Source organism: Ruditapes philippinarum, unplaced genomic scaffold (genome assembly GCF_026571515.1).
Source record: "Ruditapes philippinarum isolate M1 unplaced genomic scaffold, ASM2657151v2 ctg1239_1_1_1_1, whole genome shotgun sequence".
In the NCBI taxonomy this organism is placed as follows: domain Eukaryota; kingdom Metazoa; phylum Mollusca; class Bivalvia; order Venerida; family Veneridae; genus Ruditapes; species Ruditapes philippinarum.
Window position 1 is genome coordinate 505,795 of NW_026866030.1, and position 23,909 is coordinate 529,703.

The 23,909-nt window shown below is 31.1% G+C and overlaps 1 protein-coding gene across 1 annotated transcript in view; it reads right to left on the reverse strand.

Annotated features, from left to right (window-relative positions):
- Nucleotides 1-23,639, reverse strand: part of LOC132731044 (uncharacterized) — a 38,689-nt gene extending 15,050 nt beyond the window's left edge. The window contains exons 1-4 of the mRNA XM_060717143.1: nucleotides 22,921-23,639; nucleotides 20,817-21,549; nucleotides 20,415-20,623; nucleotides 18,088-18,259 (exon numbers count right to left, since the gene is read on the reverse strand). Of these exons, the coding sequence (XP_060573126.1) occupies nucleotides 18,088-18,259; nucleotides 20,415-20,623; nucleotides 20,817-21,372 (937 nt within the window). The 5' untranslated portion in view covers nucleotides 21,373-21,549; nucleotides 22,921-23,639. The remainder of the gene's footprint in view (nucleotides 1-18,087; nucleotides 18,260-20,414; nucleotides 20,624-20,816; nucleotides 21,550-22,920) is intronic.
- Nucleotides 23,640-23,909: the final 270 nt, after the last annotated feature.

The window sequence follows — 23,909 nt, forward strand, 5'->3', positions numbered from 1 at the left end:
ACAAAAAACTACTGTTTGAACTTTTTTTGTCACATTTAATGAATATTGGTTTAAAATTGGAATGCGTTTGGGCAACAGGAGACAGTCATTTTATCATTTTAGGGAATAGTGTCACATTGTCTCCTCGATGCTTATCAATGAGTCATTTCAGTGACATTTTGAGTAATTGTGACAAATATCCAAGTATCCAAGCGCTTTCTTTTATCTACGAAGCCTTGTCTTGAAGTTCTCGGAATCGTACTGATGTATGTTTTAGGCAAATCATAAACAAGACAATTAATGATTATTGATTTTAGGCAAATCACAAACAAGACATTAAATAATTAAACATTTTTGATTTTATTTAATAAATTTGTTTGATTAATGAAACGCCGACCTGCAATATTAAAAGAGCTCATGTTTACTCGGGAAAAAGTAAGTATTTGTCTATAAGATTTAAGCTATTGTATGTCTGTCGAAAAAAACAAGGAACAAAAAACAGTATAATCGTCGTTACTTTTAAAGTATTTACTGTCATAATGGAGAACAAACTTACTCTTAACGAATTTCTTTTTTTTTTCACACAATACATTAAATATTTCAAGTTTATTTCTGACTAAAAACAGACCCATTTTCCAATTGTACACATCTCTTCAAAATATCTAGCATTTTAGGAACTGACAAGAATTTTGTAACTCGCGACATCTCTCCAACATATCTAGAATTTTATGAATGAACAAGACTTTCGTTTACCCATGGGAGAACACTAGATGTGAAGAATAAACAGTCATTCAGTATTTCAATACAAAAACCGCTTCAGTTGATGCATATACAATCCATTTATACTCGTATGAAAATGCCATATAATGCATTGCATTCAGATACGGCATTTTGTCCGTAAATGGCATATCTACTTCCCTACTAGAAACGCTTTCAAATATATCACCCATTGTTTCTTTAATACAACAGAAAATATTATAATTCTAACTTTGTATTATTTGCCCTGTACAACAACAAATAATATTTTCCCACTATAAACATGAATATTTAGCTAGATTCAAATTTAATGCAAATATTCTGTACTAAATATTTAAAATAAATTGAATAGGAAATATTATAATGTTGTACATTGAAAATTTATTTTATTTATCAGGAGGCGAAATGTAAATTTGTTGCGATTTTAATAAAAGAATGGGAATTATTCAGAAAACCAATACAAACTGGTTGGCATGTAAAAGGCGACATAAAATGTTTAAAATAACATAGTTATTAATCTGATAAATGCCTCGCATTTAGTATGAAGACAGGGAATTTTAAATGGAATATAAAAGTATGTTAGAAGGTGATAAATGATATTTGGGCAGCATAGCACTGATAAGGACAGAGTGGGAATTATTGAAAAGCGGACGGCTCGAACCGCTTTTCCACATTAAAATTTAACTATTATGATGCAATATCACGTAAACGATAGTTTCATTAATATATATTAGCCTGAATTTGACATTTAGTTTAAGAGTAAAATAATTTAAAATGATATATCTTGCACAGTTTCTTTTTCATTTCTGGAGAGATTTTGGGAAGAATGTAACAAGAAAACAAAGTCTAGGTTATAAATTAAACTTCGCAATTGCATTGTATCTAAATAGCTTGAAAATTCTGATTAGATGTTATATTTGTATTTGTGACTACGACTAAACTTCCTGACATATTAAATCGAAATATAACTTAAATTAATATCTGTCCAATATTCTAAAACACTTGATCATTGTTTAACAAATAACCAAAACGTTCAATTCTACTGCAGCAATGGAATATACCGGTTTGATAAGGCGTAAGATGTTATGGCTTTGAGCAACGTATATAAAAGACGGTCTAATATGGTGAGTGCGTTAATAATTAATGCGGTTTTACGCAATATAAGGCCATTTCTAGAAGGGATAATTAGTGGTGATCTTAATACCTTTGTTTTTATGCAATATATTGGTTGGAATCTCGTTTTAGTATATTTGTTCCGATAGTGTGACTTTATTTACTGTGTCTTTTTCTGACTATGTGTTAACCAGTAAACAGATGTCTTTTAAGTAAACATTTGTATTTAAATATTCTAGTTATTAATCATATGATCATATAGTTTTGTACAATACCATAATAAAAATGAAAACATTATTTTTCTGGATGTGAACATTTTTTATTCATATAAATCCTCATATATTAGATACATGATAAAGTCAAAGTCTACTGCTATTTCATGTTAATGCTTTTTCATATTAGTTTCTTGTCTTTAATGAAATCCGTTAATGTACATGTATATTGAAATGATTACCAAACCTCTTAACAATTGAAATAGCTATGTAGCCACTTTTTGCATTTAATAATGTTATCTCAAACCAAGCTTAATATCTTAAATTGATTATTCCTTCTTTCAGTCAAGACAAAACCATTCATTTTGTTCAGACAATTTCTGGATAAATAGTTGCTGAAAAGTGAACAGACTATGCTCAGACCGCAAAAACATTCCAGCTGTTTTTAGTCTGCACTGGTCACATGGGTAGATTCAGCTACTACCAGCATTAATTCATCGTACTTCTAAAACAGTATCTGGGTTATTTAAAAGTTACCTTAATAATTGCAAGATCATATCAATAATTACAATATAACCTTTCACATCGGTAAAATACTGACATGTAATTCATGAGTAATTCGTGTAAGAGAACAAGAAATCAATTTACAAATTCTTCTGCCAAACAAGAAATTGTTTTTTTCTGAGACAATTTAGAGTCCCTACCGCTTCATGTCTTTGCCATAAAACGAGGGACAATTTACAGCTACGCTTTAAGTTAAGTTTCTCAACTTAAGATCTCATCAAACATGCCAATCTTAATACCTCCCCACTTTGCAAGAATTTCAGAATTTTATTGAGCGAGTGATTTTCTGATGACCTTTGGGAATTTTATTTATTACGGTTAAAAGGTCCTAGCTAGTGAAGAAGTAACTATTTGTATCATATTTGTTTGTATTTTAACAGTAAGCCAATGGCTCATTTGTCCTTTATGTCTGTGTAATGAGACAAGATAGCTAAAATCGTAATTTGAGATTGAACAAAAAAGGAAAATATGATTCCAATAGTCGTAAAAACTTTTTCTTTAAATTGATAATCATCTGTATATTTAAAGAATAGAAATAAGTATAATTATACGCATTATTATTGTCGTTTTTTCAATGGTATTGAAAAAAAAGCTCAACTATTTAGGACGTTTAATTTGAAGAAAAAGCCTTTATTAAGAGCTATGAAGAAAATACGAAATCGTATATGGTTCGAAAGAGCATACAACACTAACATACAGTTCAATAAAAGTATCTTAATACGATGCATTCTTCAGTGTCATACAATTATATAGATATTCGGAATAAAGCACGCCATTTGATTAAGTCGATGGTATGTTATTCAACTCCACAGCAAGAGTAATATATGTTGTTTATGATAAGGATGATATTGATAACTTTACCTAGTATGATTAAATATCATTAAATATACAGCAATTACGAAATTCGTCACATAAGAACATATTTACATACATAACAAACAATAAAAAAGGATTATAATCGAAGCTATCTAATGCTTGTTGAAGTCTTTTAATAGTATAGGAATATTCTAAAACATAGATTGGATAAGATATATTCGGTGAGAATCATACAGGTACATAAAATGTTGTTAGTACAAGCTTTTATCACTCACACTTTTGTAACTGAAAAAGTATGACTAAGTTATTCTTGTTAAGTAAAACAAATTTTGACGATCGGGTACACCATTGTCTTTATATCATTGGACACTGTGTGGTTATTGTACTTTATATTACAATCAGGAGAAAAAATTGTCTCTAAAATTAAATTCAAATTCGTTTTCATGAAAGGAGCTATTCGGCGAAGGAAACTCGGGTTTTCTTTTTGTTCTTGAAGCCCTTGATGCAGTGACTTTCCAGTAATATTGGATATAGTCCATATGACTTGCAATCATGTAACACAATTTAAAACATAATGTAAAGTAACATAGTCAAATCCAGTAGAAAAAAATTGAAACTTTTATTTCGCATTGGATTTTCGATGATAGTTGTCATCGACATTTTCCTTGCCGACTTCTGTTTGCTTTATCTCTCAATTTATCGTGCTAATTTTTATGATATTTTTCTAGCACGACTTAATTTGTACAAAACCTCTATTCAAGGATATTAGTGTTAATCAGTATGCAGCATACCAACAAATTAACAGACTTAGGACGACCCATGAGAATATATGTCTATACGTGATTACCTTGATCTTAGAGAGTCGAAAAAACATGTCATATACCTTGTCCAGAAAAGAAATTGGCTTACTTGTCTGTAACCGTTTGGCATTATAACATCATTTACTAAATTACATCTTCTCTAATTAGATGAGAATTTGCTCCACACGCTATCATAACTTTCGGATTACTTAATGTTAATGTGTTAAATTACTAATTTTGGAAAGGAGATCTATTACAAAAAGAATATGTATTATGTTTTAATTGTGTTTCATTTCATAAAACGTTTTTTTAAACATTATTTTCAAAAGCTGGTTAATAATTGACTTCCTGATAAACTTATCAACATTGTTAAATTGTGAGAAAAAGGGCTATAAGAAAACTTCTTTACTCTAGAGCCAGGCCAGCCTGCACACCCGTGTAGCTTTCCTTGCAGTCTGACCCGGCTCTATGGTAGCTTATCGTTTCTGTATCGATAAGCCTTAACTATTGAATGGACTAACAGTTGCAACTTGAAACTATGGTAAGTCTTAATAAAATCAACAGGTTAAGAGTTCAATCAGGTTAGAAATTAATGTGTGTCTCGCAATGACAGTGAAAATGCGCGTAAAAGATCTTCCCTAGGACAGATTATCGTAATATTTTGATTTTATTTCCAATATTTTACTTCTTTTTTACTTTATTGATAGAGATTCTTCGAATGAAAAAAAAAGTCAAATTTGTCGGATACTAGAAGTTTGTATCGTTTTCCTGAGCAATGCGCTTAATATTCAATTTATCGATCTTAAGATGGCAAAAGGAGACAATCATTCCATCATTTTAGTGGGGATTGTGTCTCTTTGTCTCCTCGAGGCTAATAAATAAGACATTGAAATGACATCTTGAGTAAGTGTGGCACATATCTAAGCGCTTTTTATAATCTACGACGACTGCCCTGGAAGTTCTCGGGATGCTAATGCATTTGAAGGCATTTTCATTTGTAATGATTTTTGCAAATGACACTAAACTCTGTTTGAACTTTTTTGTCACATTTAATGAATAAGTTTGTATAAAACTTGAACGCGTTTAGGCAACAGGAGACAGTCATTTCATCATTTTAGGGGAATACTGTCTCATCGTCACCTCGATGCTAATAAATGAGACAATTCAGTGACATTTTGAGTAATTGTGACAAATATCCAAGTATTCATGTGCTTTCGTTCATCTACAAAGTCTTGCAATAAAGTTCCCGGAATCGTGCTGATTTATTTTTATAAATGATATTTTAGGCAAATCACAAACAAGACAATTAAAGTTTGTACACTTATTATTTCAACTGATACATTTATTTCTTAAAAATCGAAAACTGATCAAAATGTTCAAAGGCACACATTCACCCTAAGGAAAAAAAAGCATTTGTCTATAAGTTGTATCAGAAGAAATTTTTTTAGCAGAAGTATGATGGAACAGAAAACACTACATCGGCGTTACACGTTTTTACTGTGATAATGATATAACAAATTTCATTTTTTACAATACAATACACAAAACATTTCATGTTTATTTCTGACTTAATAAAGAGCCATATTCCAATTCACAACATCTTTAAGGGGAGCGGTGGCCTAGTGGTTAAGGTGTCTGCCTCTCAACCCAGAGATCATGGGTTCGAGCCCTACACGGGTCACGACCATGTTTCTTCATATGACACCAGTACTGGTTGGTTCCAGGAAGTGGACTCGAAAGTGATTAATATAAGTTGCAAGAACTTGTTTCGCAATCGAGCTAAAATAAATATGTTTAAACCAATTCACAACATCTCTTTCACATATCAAGAATTTTATGAACAAACAAGAATTTCGTTTACCCATGGGAATACACTAGATGTGAAGAATAAACGAGTTATTTAGTATTTGAATACAAGAACCGATTAAATTGATGCCTATACAATCCATTTATACTCGCATGAAAATGCCATATTATGTATTGCATTCAGATATTGCATTTTGTCCGTAAATAGCATTTATCACATAAACCGCGGTGCAGGAGTGTAATAAAGCCATGTAATAATCAAAGCACAGAAGGCGCTGAATTTGTTTGGGTCTCAGAATGTAAGAAAGGTACAGGTTTTGAGATTATATGTATAGTGCCACCAATGCTTTCCAGTGTTTTAACTGTAGTAAATTGGCTATAAGACTAATTGCAACACTGATATTCAATCCAATGTTTATTTGACTTAAACAATTTGAAAAAAAAATGAGTTGCCTTTACTGGGATTTGAACTCCAGACCTCTCACTTCCTAAGCGAGCGCGAAAACCCTACAGCCACGGTGAATTTATATTTAAACGGCCTGAAGAAAACCATATTATTCTAAATTAGGGCTTGTAACGACTTTAACTGTTGTTTAACACAGATGTAAATAATCCTGGAGCTTACTATAAGCATGTATATTTATAAAGAATCAAAGGGCTACAAGTTCTGTGGTATTTTCTGATCTTTGCAATCTAAATCGTACTGTATATCTGTATGTATTTTCCTGTATAAGTTTATTTTTATGTATTATAATTCATTTTGCAAGGCACCAGAGTTTGATACATACGGAATTCTGCATAACTAGAGTTGCATCAAAAAATCATTTATGTTCATTTTTTACGACAGTCACACTTTATCCTTGCATATCATGGCTACTTCCTTAACAAAGACACTTAAAAAAGAATTTAAAAAAAAAAAAGTTTCCTCGACTGGGATTTGAACTCAAGACCTCTCACTCACTAAGCGAGCGCGTTACCCCTGCACCACGGAGAAGTTATACAAACAATGGCTGAATAACATCAAGTCATTCTAAATTTAGAACTTCCATTGCATTTCATGTTTGTAATCCTTATTAATTTCGAGGTATTTTGTTCAGGATAAACCTGTTGTTTAAAATTGAAGTAAATAATTTAGCGAAAATCTTCTCGCCCAAACAGTCCGACATGTAGAATCTATATATTGCACTACTCGGTTAGCGTAGTATTCGGTAATCGACATCGCTAAAAATAGTATTTTCATTGATAAAATCATATTCATCCGCGTAATTTGTGATTGTGCATTTATTGACAATTCTATAAGCCAACGCTATTTTTAAACTTTGAATGCGTTGTAATTTGTTGGATACTTGTAACAAAATAAAAAAATTTCTTTCTTTTAAATCGCTAGTTTTAAGCTGTTTTGAGAACTACTTGTTGTTAGGTTTGTTGTAAACTTCTGTCAGAGATTGAATGTCCGCTTTGTATTTACTTATTTTCGATCAGAAAATGCAATAAAACAATATTAGAAATCTCCGACCATTCGGAAATTATTTTGCTTGAAAATTAATGTGCCTGTCTTTGACCATCTTTACGCAGTGATCTCCCCTGAATTTTTCGGCGTTAGTGTACATATTAAGGGAAGTAACCGCTTCAAAAAAGTGAACTACTTTCGGCATTTGCAATTAACAGCATTAGACTCTGAAATTTCGCTACCATAATTTGTTTGGACTGACGACCCAAACAAATAAAAACGATATTACACTAGTGTAATAACACTTGGACGTGACGTCATTTGCGCTTTATAGAAACATATAGCGTTAAAGCGTGCTAATGTTAGCGTTCAACTATAGGGGCGTCATTGAATAATTACTCGTTTTAACAGTTCACTGTTCTTATTTTATATATGTGATAAATAGAATATTATATTCGTTTAGATTCAATACTAAATTTATTGAACTCGTTGAATAAAACAATATTATGCTCGCCAGAGGCTCGCATAATATGATTTTATTAAACTCGTTCAATAATTTAGTATTAAACTACACTCATTAAATATCCTATATATCTACTTCACTGCAAGAAACGCTTTCACATATATCACCTATTGTTTCTATAATACAACAGAAAATACTATTCCTTACCAACATTATAACAGTTGTATAATTTATAAGCCTTAGCTTTTTGTTACACCTTTAAAAGATGCTATATTTTTCGGTATCGTTTTTGAAACTTTTATAGCAAAATTTCCCTGACAGCAACGAATAATATTGTTTCACTATAAACATGATCATTTTGCTAGATAGATTCAAATTTAATGCAAATATTCAGTACTAAATATTTAAAATAAATTGAATGGGAAATATTATAACGTTTTACATTAAAATTTTATATATCAGGAGGCGTAATGTAAATTTGTTGCGATTTGAAAATAAAGAATTGGAAATCATAAGAGGACTTTTACAAGTTGGTTGACATGCAATGACATACAATAATTGGAATAATTCCTGATTAATGTTTTATTACGTCTCGCATATGATATGAAAACAGGTGCTGACACAGTAAAGTGTTTGAAAATGGAATATCAGATAACCAAAAGTATGGTAGAAGGTGATATTTCAATGAAATTTGGACAGGACCATACTGATTAGGACAGAGCGGGAATTATTAAAAGGGTGGACGGCTCGTCCTCCCACTATTCTACGCTAAATGCAATACATTAAAATTTAAATATTATGATGCAATATCACGTAAAATCTATGTATCAAATGAATACATTAGCCTGAATTTGACATTTCGTTTGAGAGTAAAATTATTTAAAATGATATATATTACAGTTTCTTTTTTATTTTAGCCTTTCGAGATTTTTAAAAGAATTAATATCACGTAAACAATATTCTTATATAATATATTACAACTGAATATATTAGCCTGAATTTGACATTTATTTTAAGAGTAAAATTATTTAAAATGATATATCTTACAGAGTCTCTTTTTTATTTTAGCCTTGCCAGATTTTGGGAAGTATGTAACAAGACAACTAAGTCTAGGATATAATTTAAACCTCGCAATTACATTGTATTTAAATAGCTTGAAAATCGGAGTAGATGATATATGTATATGTACGACTAAATTGTCTGACACATTAAAACGAATTACAACGAAAATTAATTTCCGCTCAATATTCTAAAACATTTGTTTAACAAATAACCTAAAACGTTCAATTCTACTGAAGCATTGGAACATACCGGTTTGATATGCGTCAGATATAATGGCTTTGAGCAACTTAAATAAAACACGGTCTAATATGGTGAGTGCGTTTATAATTAATGCGGTTTTACGCAATATAAGACCATTTCTGGGGGGGGGGGGGTGATTATTAGAGGTGATCTTAATACATCTTTATACAATATATTGGCTTATGTCTAAGTATATTTATGCCGATAGTGTGACACTATATACTGTGCCTTTGTTTCTGACTATGTGTTAACCAATAAACAGATGTCTTTGAAGCAGACTTTTGTATTAAAATATTCTAGTTATTAGTTATATGATCATATAGTTTGGTACAATATCCATAATAAAATTGAAAACGTTATTTTTTTTGGATGTGAACAATTTTTTTGCATATAAATCCTCATATATGCTTATTAAAGTCGATTCATGATTAAGTCAAAGTCTACTGATTTTTATGTAATGCTATTTCATGTAAGTAAAATCCTTTGATATACATGTATATAAAATGATTACCAAACCTTTTAACATTTGAAATAGCTAAGTAGCCACTTTTGCATTCAAGAACGTTATCTCAATCTTAAATTGACTTTTCCTTTTTCAGTCTAGACAAAATCAGTCATTTTGTTAAGAAATTTTCTGAGTAAACAGCGACTGAACAGTGCAGACTATGACCAGACTGCAATGACGTTCCTTCTTTTTTTTAGTCTGCACTGGTCGCATGGCTAGATTCAGCTGCTACCAGCATTAATAAATTGACATGTACTTTCTAAAACAGTGGGCAATTTATCTGAATTATGTAAATATTATCTCAATAATTGCAATATAACCTTTTCACATTGGTAAAATACTAAAATACTGACGACATGTAATTCATGACTATTTCGTGTCTCAATTTAAAATTCTTCTACTAAAGAAGAGAGTATTTTTTCTGAGATATAATCGAGTCCTAACCACCTCATGTCTTTGTCATGAGACGAGGGACAATTGACAGCTACGCTTATAGTTCAGTTTCTTAAGTTAAGATCTTATCAAACATGCCAATCTCAATACCTCATCACTTTGCAAGAAATTCAGAATCTTATTGAGTGAATGATTTTCTAATGACCCTTGGGAATTATATATATTCCGGTGAATAGGTCCTCGCTGTTGTAGAGGTAACTATTTGTACCATATTTGTTTTGTATTTGTAACAGTACGCCGATGGCTCATTTTTCTTTTATGTCTGTGTAATGAATCGAGAGAGAGCTTAAATGTAATTTGAGATAGAACAAAAAACGGAATTTATTGTTCCAGTTGTCGTAAAAACTACTTTTCTTTCAATTGATAGTCAGCATACATTTTTTTCTTAGAATAGATAGAGGCTTTTTTTCAATGGTATTAAAATAGCTTAGATGCTTAAAAGTTTAATTTGAAAAAAGTAGCCTTTATTAAGACCTATGATGAAAATGCAAAATCGTATATGGTTTAAAAGGCCATAAAGCACTAGCATACAGTTCAATATATTAAAGATTTTAATACGATATATTGTTCAGTGTCATACAATCATACAGAGCATACCATTTGATTGAGTCGATGGTATGTAATTTATCTCCGCAGCAAGGCAAATATGTGTTAATTATGCTGATATTGACAACTTTACTTGATAAATATACAGCAATTACGAATTAAGTCATATGTCATCACTTTAATAGTATATGTGCATTCTAAACATAGTTTGAACATTCACTTTAGTGCAGTAACGGGTTATATCCTTTTATAATATCTAATTGGAGTTAATCGGTTATTGCACTAAGGTGGTGACCAAATATTCGAACTGTTTTCCGAAGAAACATAAGAAAATGTTCTTAACACAGGACAATTAAATAAATGTCGTATTTTTTTAAGTTATCAATATTTACTACTTTCATTTCTGTTATTGAAATAGTATTACTAATCTATTTCAATTTATATATATAAAAAAACCTTTGAGAAACTTTGGGTATACCGTTGGCTGCATATCATTGATCATTGTGTGTATCATATAACCTCATTTTTTTGTATTTGTTTAACAATTATTATTAATTAAATATCTTATTATCATGATTTTTATTTGGGGCTATAATGAATGAGTTGAAAATGCTAGTTATTAATTAAATTGTTTAACTGTTAAGCAAACATTACTGAATTGTCATAGTATTCGAGGGGGAAACTATTTGACTGTTAGTACTAGTAATATAGTATGTCATTTTATCTTGTTCTATCAAAACCTTTATAATATTTTCATGGAATATAATCAATATCATTTCATTTAATAACAGAAGACTAATCAAGTTGAAAGGTATTATGGAATGGAATCAAACGTTTGGGATAATACTGACATTTCAAAATCAAATATGGGTAATACGCCTGATTGAATTTAATTGAAAATGTTTGGTTGTCATGTAGGAGCAAATGTTTACGCAACAAGTTATTAGTCAGGCGTTACCATGCCTTACCATTTCTGCAAACAACACTATCGTATATTTATTATGTACGAATTTAAATAGGATTATAAGTATGCTTTTGACATTGACATTTTTTACTAATATCTCGCTATTCAATACTGGTATATTTAACATTGTTTTTAAATATTGACCCCGCAATTCAAATGACATCATGTATAGTAATTTCTTGAAAGTAAGATATAGTTTTAAATTACGTATATCTTTAAAACATAACTTGTAAACGAGAGACTTCAACACTAATTCTGAGAAATTTAAACGTACCTTCCTCCAAAATGTGCTGATACAAAGTAAAGGAGATTTGACAAATGTAATAACAATAAAATCCTCTCACATCTGTTGAACAAAATAAATGGAACACCAATCTCACATTCTAAGAATGTTAAGAAATATCCAGAATTTCATTGAGTGTGTGATTTTCTAGTGACCTCCGGCAGTTGAATAGCTTTGCTGATGACATTTTTTATTCATTGTAAAATTATAGTGGGCGGCGTCATTGTGTTTCTAGTTCCCTTCAAATACGCTATGATGCCACTAGACATATCTTAAATGTTATTCTCATGAAAGGACAAAAATATGGAAGGCTGTTCAAATCATTTGAACAATATACAAACCGCATAAGGAACTCTTCTTTTTAGCAAAGAAATTAATATGAAAATCTAGGCATAGAATTAGTTTTTTTCCTTTTATAACGATACTGCAAGGCCTGCACTGGTCTCGAAAGATTTGGAAATAATGTATTGGTTCGCCATTATAGTAGATTTACACATGTAATTGTTAGTCATTTAAAGAGAGGTAAAAATGTTATTTTCATTTTCTTGGTATATACCGATCGAATGTGGTAACACTACTCCCAATATTTCAAAAAACATAACTTTTGTATTATTTCATCTAATTTCTAAAACATTGGGACATTTATCTTAATTGTCTCAAAATTATATCAATTATTGTAATATTTTCTCAATAATTGAAAAATAACCTTTTAACTAGATGAAAATATTAACACATAATCGATGACTATTACTTGTAAGAAAGGAACGATCAATGTGCATATCCCTCTGACAAACCAAAAAAAAAAGAGTAGCATTTTTTTTCTTAGAATTGAAAGGGTCTGTACCACCTCCTATGTTCATCTTAAGTCAGAGTAAAATTGAAAGCTACGTTAATCAAACATGCCAATCTCAATACCTCATCACTTTGCAAAATATTTAGAACTTATTGAGCGAGTAATTTTCTGCTGACCCCGGGGAATTAAATTCATCTCGATGAATAGCTGCTTATTTATAAAGAAGATATTACTTTTTTTACCATATTTGTTTTGAATTTGTAACAGTAAGCCGATGGCTCATTTTTCCTTTATGTCTGTGTAATGAGCCAAGAGAGCTGAAATAGTAATTTGACACTGACAAAACACAAAAGAAAATATTATGCCAATAATACTATTCTTTCAAGTTATTTTCATCTATTCTTTTCTTTTTGCAGTGTAATATGGTTAGTATGTAACTGTGGGTGAACGTTATTTGAATTTGTAACGTGAACACTTTTATTTAACATATTTACCGCTTACAGTTCGTCGTGTATTACTACAAAAAAAAAACTAAAACATAATTACAAGGCTCATTTTGCCACTAGCCTTTTAATATCCCCTCATAATTCTCTATAATATGCCAGCATATTTCACATTGTAAATATTGAACCGCAATTTGAATAACATAATGTATGATTAAATAAGATTAAAACTTAGACCTATGAATATCTGTATATTTACAGATTTACAAATGAGATACTAAAGCACTCATTACGAGAACTGTAAACGTGCTTTTTTCCACAATTCGCTGATACAAAGTAAGGGAGAGTTGACAGCTATAATAACAGTTAAGAACCCTTAACAACTTCTGAACAAAATAAATGGAACACCAATCTCAAATTCTAAGATTGTTAAGAAATATTCAGGATTTTATTGAGCGTGTGATTTTCTGTTGACCTTCTGCAATAGGAAATATCCTGTTGAATATAACTATGCTTATAACATATTTGATTCGTAAAGTTTGTGATAAAATGAGGTTCGCGTGATTGTATTTCAATTTCCCTTTCAGAAGAGGCCACTGGGGGTTTCTTAAATGTAATTATCAATAATGGAACAACATAAGAAAGGAATACTGATTGTTTTTCGAACCTCATCTCTACAATGCAACTGTTTTTTTGTTTTTTCAAAGAAATCAAAGCACTGAATGTACTGATGGGGAGGCTATGAGAGAATCTTTCAGACTTATAGTTTCTTTTCTTTTTGCTTAAAATATGCTACCAAAATAAAAAGATATGCACATTGCGCTATTTATTCTTACTGTTGTGTTCAACCATTCATATATATGGTTAATGAGGTTGACTATTCATTTTGTTAATATTCCAGAACATTTAATTAAGGTCTACATTCGGACTGTTAATCATGCAAATTTTGAAAAACCTAAACTGTCAATAATAAATGACATACCAGCAAGTATGACGACTGTTCATTATCAGATAACAATAACATTTTACAACTGACGGTTCCTTATCAAAATATTCTAGGACTGTTCATCATAAATATTTTATGTCATTTTAATATTATTGAATGATAATAACAACTGCAAGTGATGCAACATTTTTATTGAACATAAAAATTGTACACGTTTAGATGTACCATAATTGAGATCAATAAGATACTGTCTTGTGATGAGTATTAACATTCATGCTCTACGGACAGAAGGTTGTCTTCTTCAGAAGCAAATCTCGAATAAAATCACGTTTCAGAAAATTAATCCCATTTCATTACTGACGGCGTCGGATAATATTAAAGCTAAATATTTCTTGAAAAATACATCTCTGCAAAGCTTATTCAAAACTGAATCAACCTAAGTGAAAATTGATCAGGAAGTTATATCTTCTTTTTTTACCGCCAACACTCAACCAACTTATGGTAGTTAATCGATAGATTCTACGTGTATTTTTAAACCTCACTAGCTTGAAATATATACTGCGGAAAATCTGTTGTTAACAGGGTGTGCGGTTATTACGTAGGGTTTTCCCTGTCGACCATTTCCCGCAAATAGATGAGAACATCGAAGCCGTCAGTGCTATGAATGGTGTTATAAATGGCGTGTTTTGGAAGTTTTTGTTGAAACTTCTCCAAATACCTCCAGAGGCGTGCACGTCGCGGAGAAGGCACACGGAAGGTCATAGTCAAGTCATCATAAGTACCAGAGGTGATTGGTTGACCTGTCGTGACTTACTCTGGAGGTTTGGCGCTAATAGATGCCGTTTTTGTTGTCGTCAGTCAGAAAGTTGATGCCTTGACGGTATTGTCGTCTCCTTTACCACAAAAGAACGAAGAATGGACTTCCAGGAAGAATCTGCTTGAAAAAGACGTCCCAGATGCTATAATCTCGGACATATGGTTATTCCGGCGCCGAGTATAAATAAACTTAAAACACACACACTTTTGTTGAAAACAAAACAACAACACATTTTCTGTAGTAATTTTTCAAGTGTTGTAAAATGAATAAGAAATTCCTCTTATGCCGCCCATTATTTTTAGAACACAACCATAAAAGTTCTTTTTTTTATTTTTCAAATAAACATTTATCACTTCAGCGCGAGCAAATATCGGTTTCAAATTAGTTTCGTAAGATATGTTAATGACTTCCCGATGCTCGACTGTAAGTAATTTGTATATGTATGCGTTTTTTTTTTGTTTTTGTTTTTTTAATTAAAGCTTCTTATTCTTTAATATTTTTTATGTATCTCATAATCTGTATTGAAAATTTAAATTTTATTACACATGGACTATCAAATTATGATGTATGCCCTAGAATTGAATAAACTTTCTAATTACACAATACGGGTCATACTGATCTTTGCGTCTTTCTATGAAATAATTATTTCCTTGTTAAAACATATTTGACCACATATTTCTGTCAATTAACTGTTCACTTTACTTCCGATTTTTGTTGTACGGAAACACATGTTTCTATTTGTGTTTTCTAATCAATTCGAATCTATAATCAGTTTAATGGGATCACCACCGGGTAAACGACTACTAGGTACTTTGGTCATGTTTTTTACCACAAATATTTGAATGTTTCTATTGGGATTAAAATGAGCATAGTTAACTAAACAACTGTTTGTATAAATTCCTGACCTGTCTAATTCTAATTATGAGATTAGTGAATATATAAGACTTTCACTACAAAATATTCCTAAACAAAAGAGCACATGTTTAAATTTATTCCTATACAAATAAAAGATCAGAGTAGGGATCTGTCAATTACCAAAGATACTTTTATGTTAAAAGTTTGATTAATGAATTATGTAAGATGAAAATATAAGTATTGCTTTTTTTATTTTGCTAATGTAAAATGTAATATTGTGCTGGAATTTTGTCGGAGGTCCTTAGGGTTTTTTTAGTTAAATAGTTTTTTTTCGGCGATAATGGTTAAAGAATATAATGTTTTTAAACTATATGTTCATCACCATCAGTGAATTTTTAGTTAAATGTATGCAAAATATTTACTAAACAGCTATATTATTTAACGGTTTATGAGCGTTTTCCGCGTACAGCCTCCTGGGGTGTACAAATAAGTTAGTTTTCCTTAGTTATCACGCAAGCATGATCCATGTCTCTGATGTAAGCGACAGTTTAAAATTATTTGTCTTTAAAAAATATTAAGGACTATTAATAGTTTATAACAACAAAAGAACATGCATGATATTGAGAATACGGTGTTGCAACGTTCTAGTTAATGACCCGTCATAAACAGTTGGTCGCTGCGTAGTAATTGGAAAATTGTTATCAAAAATAATAAAGAATATTTGCCACTGAATTAAAGCATTTACTTATAAATTTTCATTTATGCTTTTTGTTTAAAATTATGGATAAAGTTATTATTTTGAAGGGTTTTCATACCAGAACTATTTATTACAGACGTACGTATGCCTAAACCTGATTACCGCGGCAGTATGACGTCACGGAGTAGTGATTTAAACAAAAATCAAGAATTTTTCAGAGAATTATTATCTTTACAAATTGCAGATATGAAATTAAAGAATGAAAATATTTTCATATTGTAAATGTCTGTGATGAGTGATGAGTCAGCTTAGAAAAAATCAAGGTACTATTTTTTGACCTGATTACCGCGGCAGTATGACGTCACGGAGTAGTGATTTAAACAAAAATCAAGAATTTTTCAGAGAATTATTATCTTTACAAATTGCAGATATGAAATTAAAGAATGAAAATATTTTCATATTGTAAATGTCTGTGATGAGTGATGAGTCAGCTTAGAAAAAATCAAGGTACTATTTTTTGACCTGATTACCGCGGCAGTAAGATTTGACAGACAGTTATTAACATTGGGTCGGCATAGCCTCCCCAAAAATCACGTCATTATAATTAGTTTGTATTTTTTACGTCATTATAATTAGTTTTTTTTTTTTATTATTACGATTTTATCACAAGTATAGCCAGCTAGGCAAAATATAACTAGTACGATAATTCTTCCACACAATGAATAGCTGCAGATATATCTTTAAAGCTTTTAATTCATATACAACACAAGTATAGCAGATTCCTTGTTTTACCGTTTTTTAATGATATGATTATATAACGACGTCAAAGATGACAGATTCCCTGTTTTAATGCTTTAAAAAAAGCATAAGTATGTATACATATTTTGACAATTCATTTGATGAAAGATGAATTTGAGTGAAGTGGTAGTTTACGCTATACTGCCTTTTCAATTTTTTACAGTTAATAGTTTAAATATATTGATCGAAAAACATTTTTATGACGTCAAGTAATTATAAGGAACAATCGTGTTTGTTGGTTTTTCTGAAAACAAATGATTGAAATATACATTATTGATAAAAAAATTTCTGTCATAATTATGGATGGTCAGTTGTAAATGCCGTCTGCGAAGAGCTAAAATGACGTAATATGGCCTTCAAGAGAATTTACGGTTGTCACGAACTGTACTTTAAATGACAAATTTGTCAGAACTAGACAAGTTTTAGTGTATTAAGATATTCGGTTTTCAAAGCACTTTTACAAATCTTTGGTTTATTTTAAAGCATGCATTCCTACGTCTTAAATCTTAAGAATTGCTGTATGGTCAAAAGTTATTTGCTGGCAAATAGCTGCATTGACCCAAAAGTGTTGAATTTAAAATTATCTTAACAATGAAGATAAAATTCGTTTATATGCCATCAGTTTGTCGCCTGCAGTTAACAGAAAAGTGAAACGAAGGGCCGATGAATGCTCAGACCTTCTGTATGAAATATAAACAAACATCAATAAAGGCTGAAGGATCTTACCTGGATCTTGCAAAGGGTCCCCACCATGTATCGCCAATATGTCTACAGTACCATCTCCGTCTATGTCTTTGATGATCTGAGCCGTGTACAAGTTCATTATGTCATTCTTTGCTTCTTGTTTACCGAAATTCCAAATCAGAGACCCGTCTTTTCCGCTCACAGCTTGGAAAGCCTATATTAAAGAAAATATTAACAAACAAATGTGTTATATGTGAAACATTGTATTAAACTTTGACAGTTCGATTATCCACTTGTTAAAAAGAATGTCTTAATGAGTAACTTTTCTTAAGAAGAGTTATTAAGAATGTTAATTCATTGATCGATTGAAAATACTTCACATTCTATCTGACACTTTACTTTCCGACATTTTTTGTACAGAACTTTTCCTTGAATAAATAAGGTCACATTTCAGTAAAGTTTCAAAGCAATATTCGTTGCCATTTTTTTTACAGTTTATTAACCTCCCCAGTCGGTGCTGGGGGGGGGGGCTTTAGGAATGTTGCACTTTTTCATTATACCTGATGTACAGACTCAATCAAACCGCGGTCTGCAATTTTCATGTAATTTTGTTGTGATTAATGCTTCCGAGAATCACATTGTTGTACATGCTAGGGATCGTTATCTCATTATTTTCTGAGTTCTTGTATTCCTTAATTATTGACGGAACATTAATAAAACAATTGAAATGTTTGTCACCACCCCATTTCTAGTACATTGTATATACATAATTCTCTAGAGGGTTGTCGTTATATTTGAATAATTAAAAATGTGTCGTGAGTACAGACTATTCTTCTCATATAGACATGACAACAAGGTGGAAGCACTAAAGCAAATGAAAAACATATGCATGTGGATTGAGTCAATTTATTTATGTATAAACTGTTGTTGTTTTTGTTGTTTTTCTTTGTTTATTATTCTAGGAATGTGAATCTGTTGTCATGGGAACGAAAAATAACAGCAGATCGCCGGTCTATATGGATATCTTTACCTTACCTGATTAGGGGGAAAGCAACCTTAGAAATACCATTGTAATTTGTATTGATTAATTAACAAAGAAATTGTTTGAGAGTGAAGTCAATAGAATGTTATGTGGTTCCATCAAATAATGACAGCGGTTTATTGAATTCTGATAGACAATGCAATAGGCGAGATATCTAATTGATTATTGCTCGTAATTATACGGAAACATTGAATAGAGGATGTTGACTCTGTAAACGATTTTTTCTGGAATATTAATATTTAATATTGAAAGAAAACATCTAGCAGTGATTTATGTGTTTAACGACTTAATGAGTTGCTTTGTGATATGTTCTCCATTACTGTAGTTACAAAATCTGACAGTCGACAGAGTAATTTGTTGACGAACGCGATGTTATATTGTTAAATCAGATATATTCACGTGGTCACAATTTCGCGAAATCAACATTTTATACTAATTTGTTAGGTTAAATACTTTGCGAATTTTTACTTTTTGCAATGTTAGATAAATATGATACTAATATATACTTTTATATGATATATACTTTTTGGAACTTTTGGAAACAATAAGAAAATGGCGATTTAATCCTTTGCGAAAATTCTGATTACATCATTTTTGAAAGAAAATGTTCTCTGCGTTGCTTTGCCTACGTTCGCTAATTGATAATTAAAAATAGTTGCGTTTTATTTATTTAATTAAAATATAATCTATTTTTCACTGTATGTAAATATGTTCTGACCACTACAACCTTTTTGATTTATAATATATTTGTCACATGTTGACCCACTATTTTTCTATAGTTTGGTACCCAATAACAAAATGCCTGTCATTTAACAACGTTCGCCTACTTAATCATTATTTTCCTTCACAACATAACACATTTTGTTAAATGTTCATTATTTTGCCATTTCATATAATGAATTACCTCCTTTTTACACAAACTTGGCAAGATTCATTTGCAAACAACTTTAAAGTGACAATATGCTCATTTTTTGTTGTTAGCTGAGCTGAACTAGCTATATATATTACAAAAGGCTGACTTTTATAATGGACATTGGCCAATAATTAATTAATATGATGAAAGATATAAAATTTGAAAGTTACTGATATTTCCAGAAATATTTATATAACTTTTTCTGGAATTCATATGGGTTATTACGTGGATGATACACGTGACATGGTATATAAAATTGAAAATAGTTATGGCAAAATGTAAGTTATTTTCACCTACACAACAACCATTTACACTTAGATGGACATAATGTCATTGACACATGATGTCAATGTTTTTTATCAATCAAGGTCCCGCCCAGTTATTCAAATTATATCTCGCCAAAACAAAACCTACCCCCGCTCGACCGCCTGCAAGACAATCCATTACGCCATCTTTGTTTAAATCGACTTCACAGTTAAGTCCGTAAATTTCATGATCCGAATAGTGCCGCCATAATTCTTTTCCACTGGCTCCCTCTAGCGCTAACAATCCTCCAAAACATGGGTAGGAACCAGGGAAGTAAATATCACATACAATGCTAGGAATGTTGTAGCCATCTGCACCTAACGTTCGAAAGAATTCAAATGAATGAATATAACGATATAGAATATTCATAAAAAAAAACATGCATATATTGCAAAGAAATCTCAAGACATTCATTAGTATTTATAAGAGTTGCCTGAAATGTTAAAACACTTATTTCGATTTGAGATACCCTATCTTAAATAGCTGAAGGAGAAAATCATATAGTAATACCTGTTGCAAATCCCACAATGATGTCTAGTACGCCATCTTGATTAACATCAACCAATCGGAATGCAGATTCTGTCAATAATTTAGGTATACCTACAGTCCAAACATCCTCAACTTCTATATGATCACAACCGACAATATCCGAATAATCCCGCGTTATTTTCTCATTAACAAAATTGAAAGCACCTGGTGAAATCACTTTATTAAATCCAGCTTTATTTTGCTCGTGTTTGTTTACAAAATACACAACAAGACCCATTAAAGAGCCCAATGAAAGCACCAAGAATAGAAAACATGAGACAGCATTTACTATTGGTCGGCATTTGCGGAGTCGGCCACGCCCAATTTTTGTTTTCGTCCTTGACCTTGGATACATTAAAGGTTTTGTTGCACAATCTTTGTCTATGCTTGGACTTTCAACAAACACTTCATCCTCTTCGGAATATTCATTTTCCCAATCAGGAGGTTTTTCAAACCCATCTGGCAGGTAGCCATTCTTTTTACCTCCCTTGTTATATCTCACGGTCATCGACAGAGCCTCGGTTTCGTAAGCAGACATGTTCCGCTGTTGTCGTAACTGTGACTGTTCGGAGAAAAATTACCTTAAAAGGTAGAAATAACAGTTGGCGGTTTAAAAGTGATTCGAAGTTCGGTAGGCCATCTTAGAGTTATGAGGTAAAAGTGTTGATCTGAGATAACCTAGGCACTTTTTTTTCAGGAATCTGTCATAAATAATCTGTAACAAAGAGGAAGAAAACTCATAATTATTAATCTGTTTGCCGTCGATCTTCAGAAAATACGTTGTAATAGTTTCAGAATATGTTAAAGCCACATTGTGTCTCAGAAACAAGTACGTTTTTTTTCTCTATAAAGGGCAAATATGAATTTTATAATGTTAAACTTATGGTTTAGAGCATGTTACATGCTTATCACCAAACGAAAGAAGTGCTAAACATAAAAATAGTTGTCGTAAAAGTAACAAAATGTAAACAAAGAAGTATTTTGTCTTCCATACAAAATATCAAACAAATATAACTTATGAATTACTAAAAAGCAACAGAAGGAAAAGATGGTGCAATAGTGTCAATTAGTTACTTTAAAAAAAAATATATCAGGACATCAAAAATTAAAAAAAATGTATCTTTTGAATAGGGGACGGCGCCGAAGTGATTCTTATTTCTATCTTTTCTTAGTGCAATATTAGTATTATATATTATTTTAAAATGGATTTAGAGCATGTTTGGCGATTATCATCTGAAGAAAGTAGCGCTGTATATAAACTTTTGTGTCATAAAAACAAAACAAAAAACAACAATATATTGTCATCATGATATTATGATTTTCATCGAAAGGAGCTAGGTTCAATAATGCGCTGGTACAACATAGGCAATAGGTAACTTTCGTTTATTGGCGTTTATTACATTTAGACAGCCATGCAAGCCAAATGTGAAAAAGTGGAAAAGAGAAGAAAGGGTATGAAAGAAATAAAAAAACATAGATAGCTTTTAGAGAAGCCCAAACAGAAGTGATATATGATTTACTTAAAAGTTTGCATCATATATTAATAATAAATTTGTGTTCATTTTTATTTCATAAAAGCTATATTTGTGTAATTTGCAACGCACGACAATAACATAACTTTTGAATTGCATACTATATTTACCTAACGCGCTCATTAATGCCAATGCTCGATTTAATATTACTTTTATCTTTTTCGTCGGTCTAATCTGTAACTCATTGTCATTTGTTATGAATTCATGGATTTTCGGAATTTTACATGTTTGAAGAACATTTCACAAATTAAGATAATACTTTTCACCAAAGGAGATACAAAAGAAAGAGAATTAAACATAATGACATAGATAGCGGATAGCGTTTCCAAATAAAGCTGTCTGAAGACAGAAAAAAATAAAGCTCTTGTTTTCATCAATATTGTGACATAAAGCGAGCGTGAACACAACTGTATTTATAGGAGAACGTCGATCAATATTCCCAACAGAAACATCGGAAAACACTTTGTAATTTGATCATATTTAATTCTTCTAAGAATTTTCCATGCTGTTTTTTTTAATTGGAAGAATAGATATAATTTAATATATTACCATACCTGTATGAACAGTGTCAGAGTCGATAAAATCCAAAGTTATTCGAATAATTCAGCCGATGCAATGGTATACCTAATTCTACGAGAATTTGATCGCCATATTGAGATGGCCGGGATATCAATGACGTCATAACATACACCATATATTGTTTATTACAGGCAGTGTCGCCTAAAACGGAATGGTTGGTAATAAAGCAAGATATGATAATCCCGCTGGGTTAATAATTCATGTTTGGAAGTTGACAATTTGTCGTTTCTTATCTTTTAATGTTCTCAGTCGGTATTTTCTCATGGAAAGATTATGACGATATTATTGATGATTTATTCGTCTGATAATTAGCGATTCCTCATTAATTCTGTCACTTTTAAATACGTGATGTATTATATTCCATCCAGAAAAGGTTATTGGCGTATTTTATGATGTCTTGTCATTATTTAGTCGTGTCGTATAAAATGATACAAGTTGACAGCACACTTTTATTTCAAACATTTATGAAAACAGAACGATATGAACATTTACTGATTTTTTAATATTTATTCAATTTATTTTTCAATGTTACATGTGTTATTTAAAGACTTAATATGTTGTAAATTTGAGTTATTAAATGAACAACTTTGATACAGATGCATTGACGAAGTTTTGACTTGCTCCCGAGCAGTTAAAACCAACTGTTTTTATTAAGATTGCTGCAAGTTAAACACATGTTTAATAAACACAATTAACAGTACCCGTTTAGCACCACGTTATACTTGATGCAATTATTCCAGAAATTATTTTCTAAAATAGCGTGACACTTTAAAATAATCCGTATCCGCAAAATACTTGTACGTTGACTATATTCAAAAGAAACACATATCCAGATATCTGCAGAATCGCTGATAATTCCATCACATTGTCAACTGGGATTCATGAAAAGTAACAATTATCAGCTCCGGTATCCGCATACTGTTTAAGTACGGACAATAGTCCACCCACATAGAATGGTACTCGT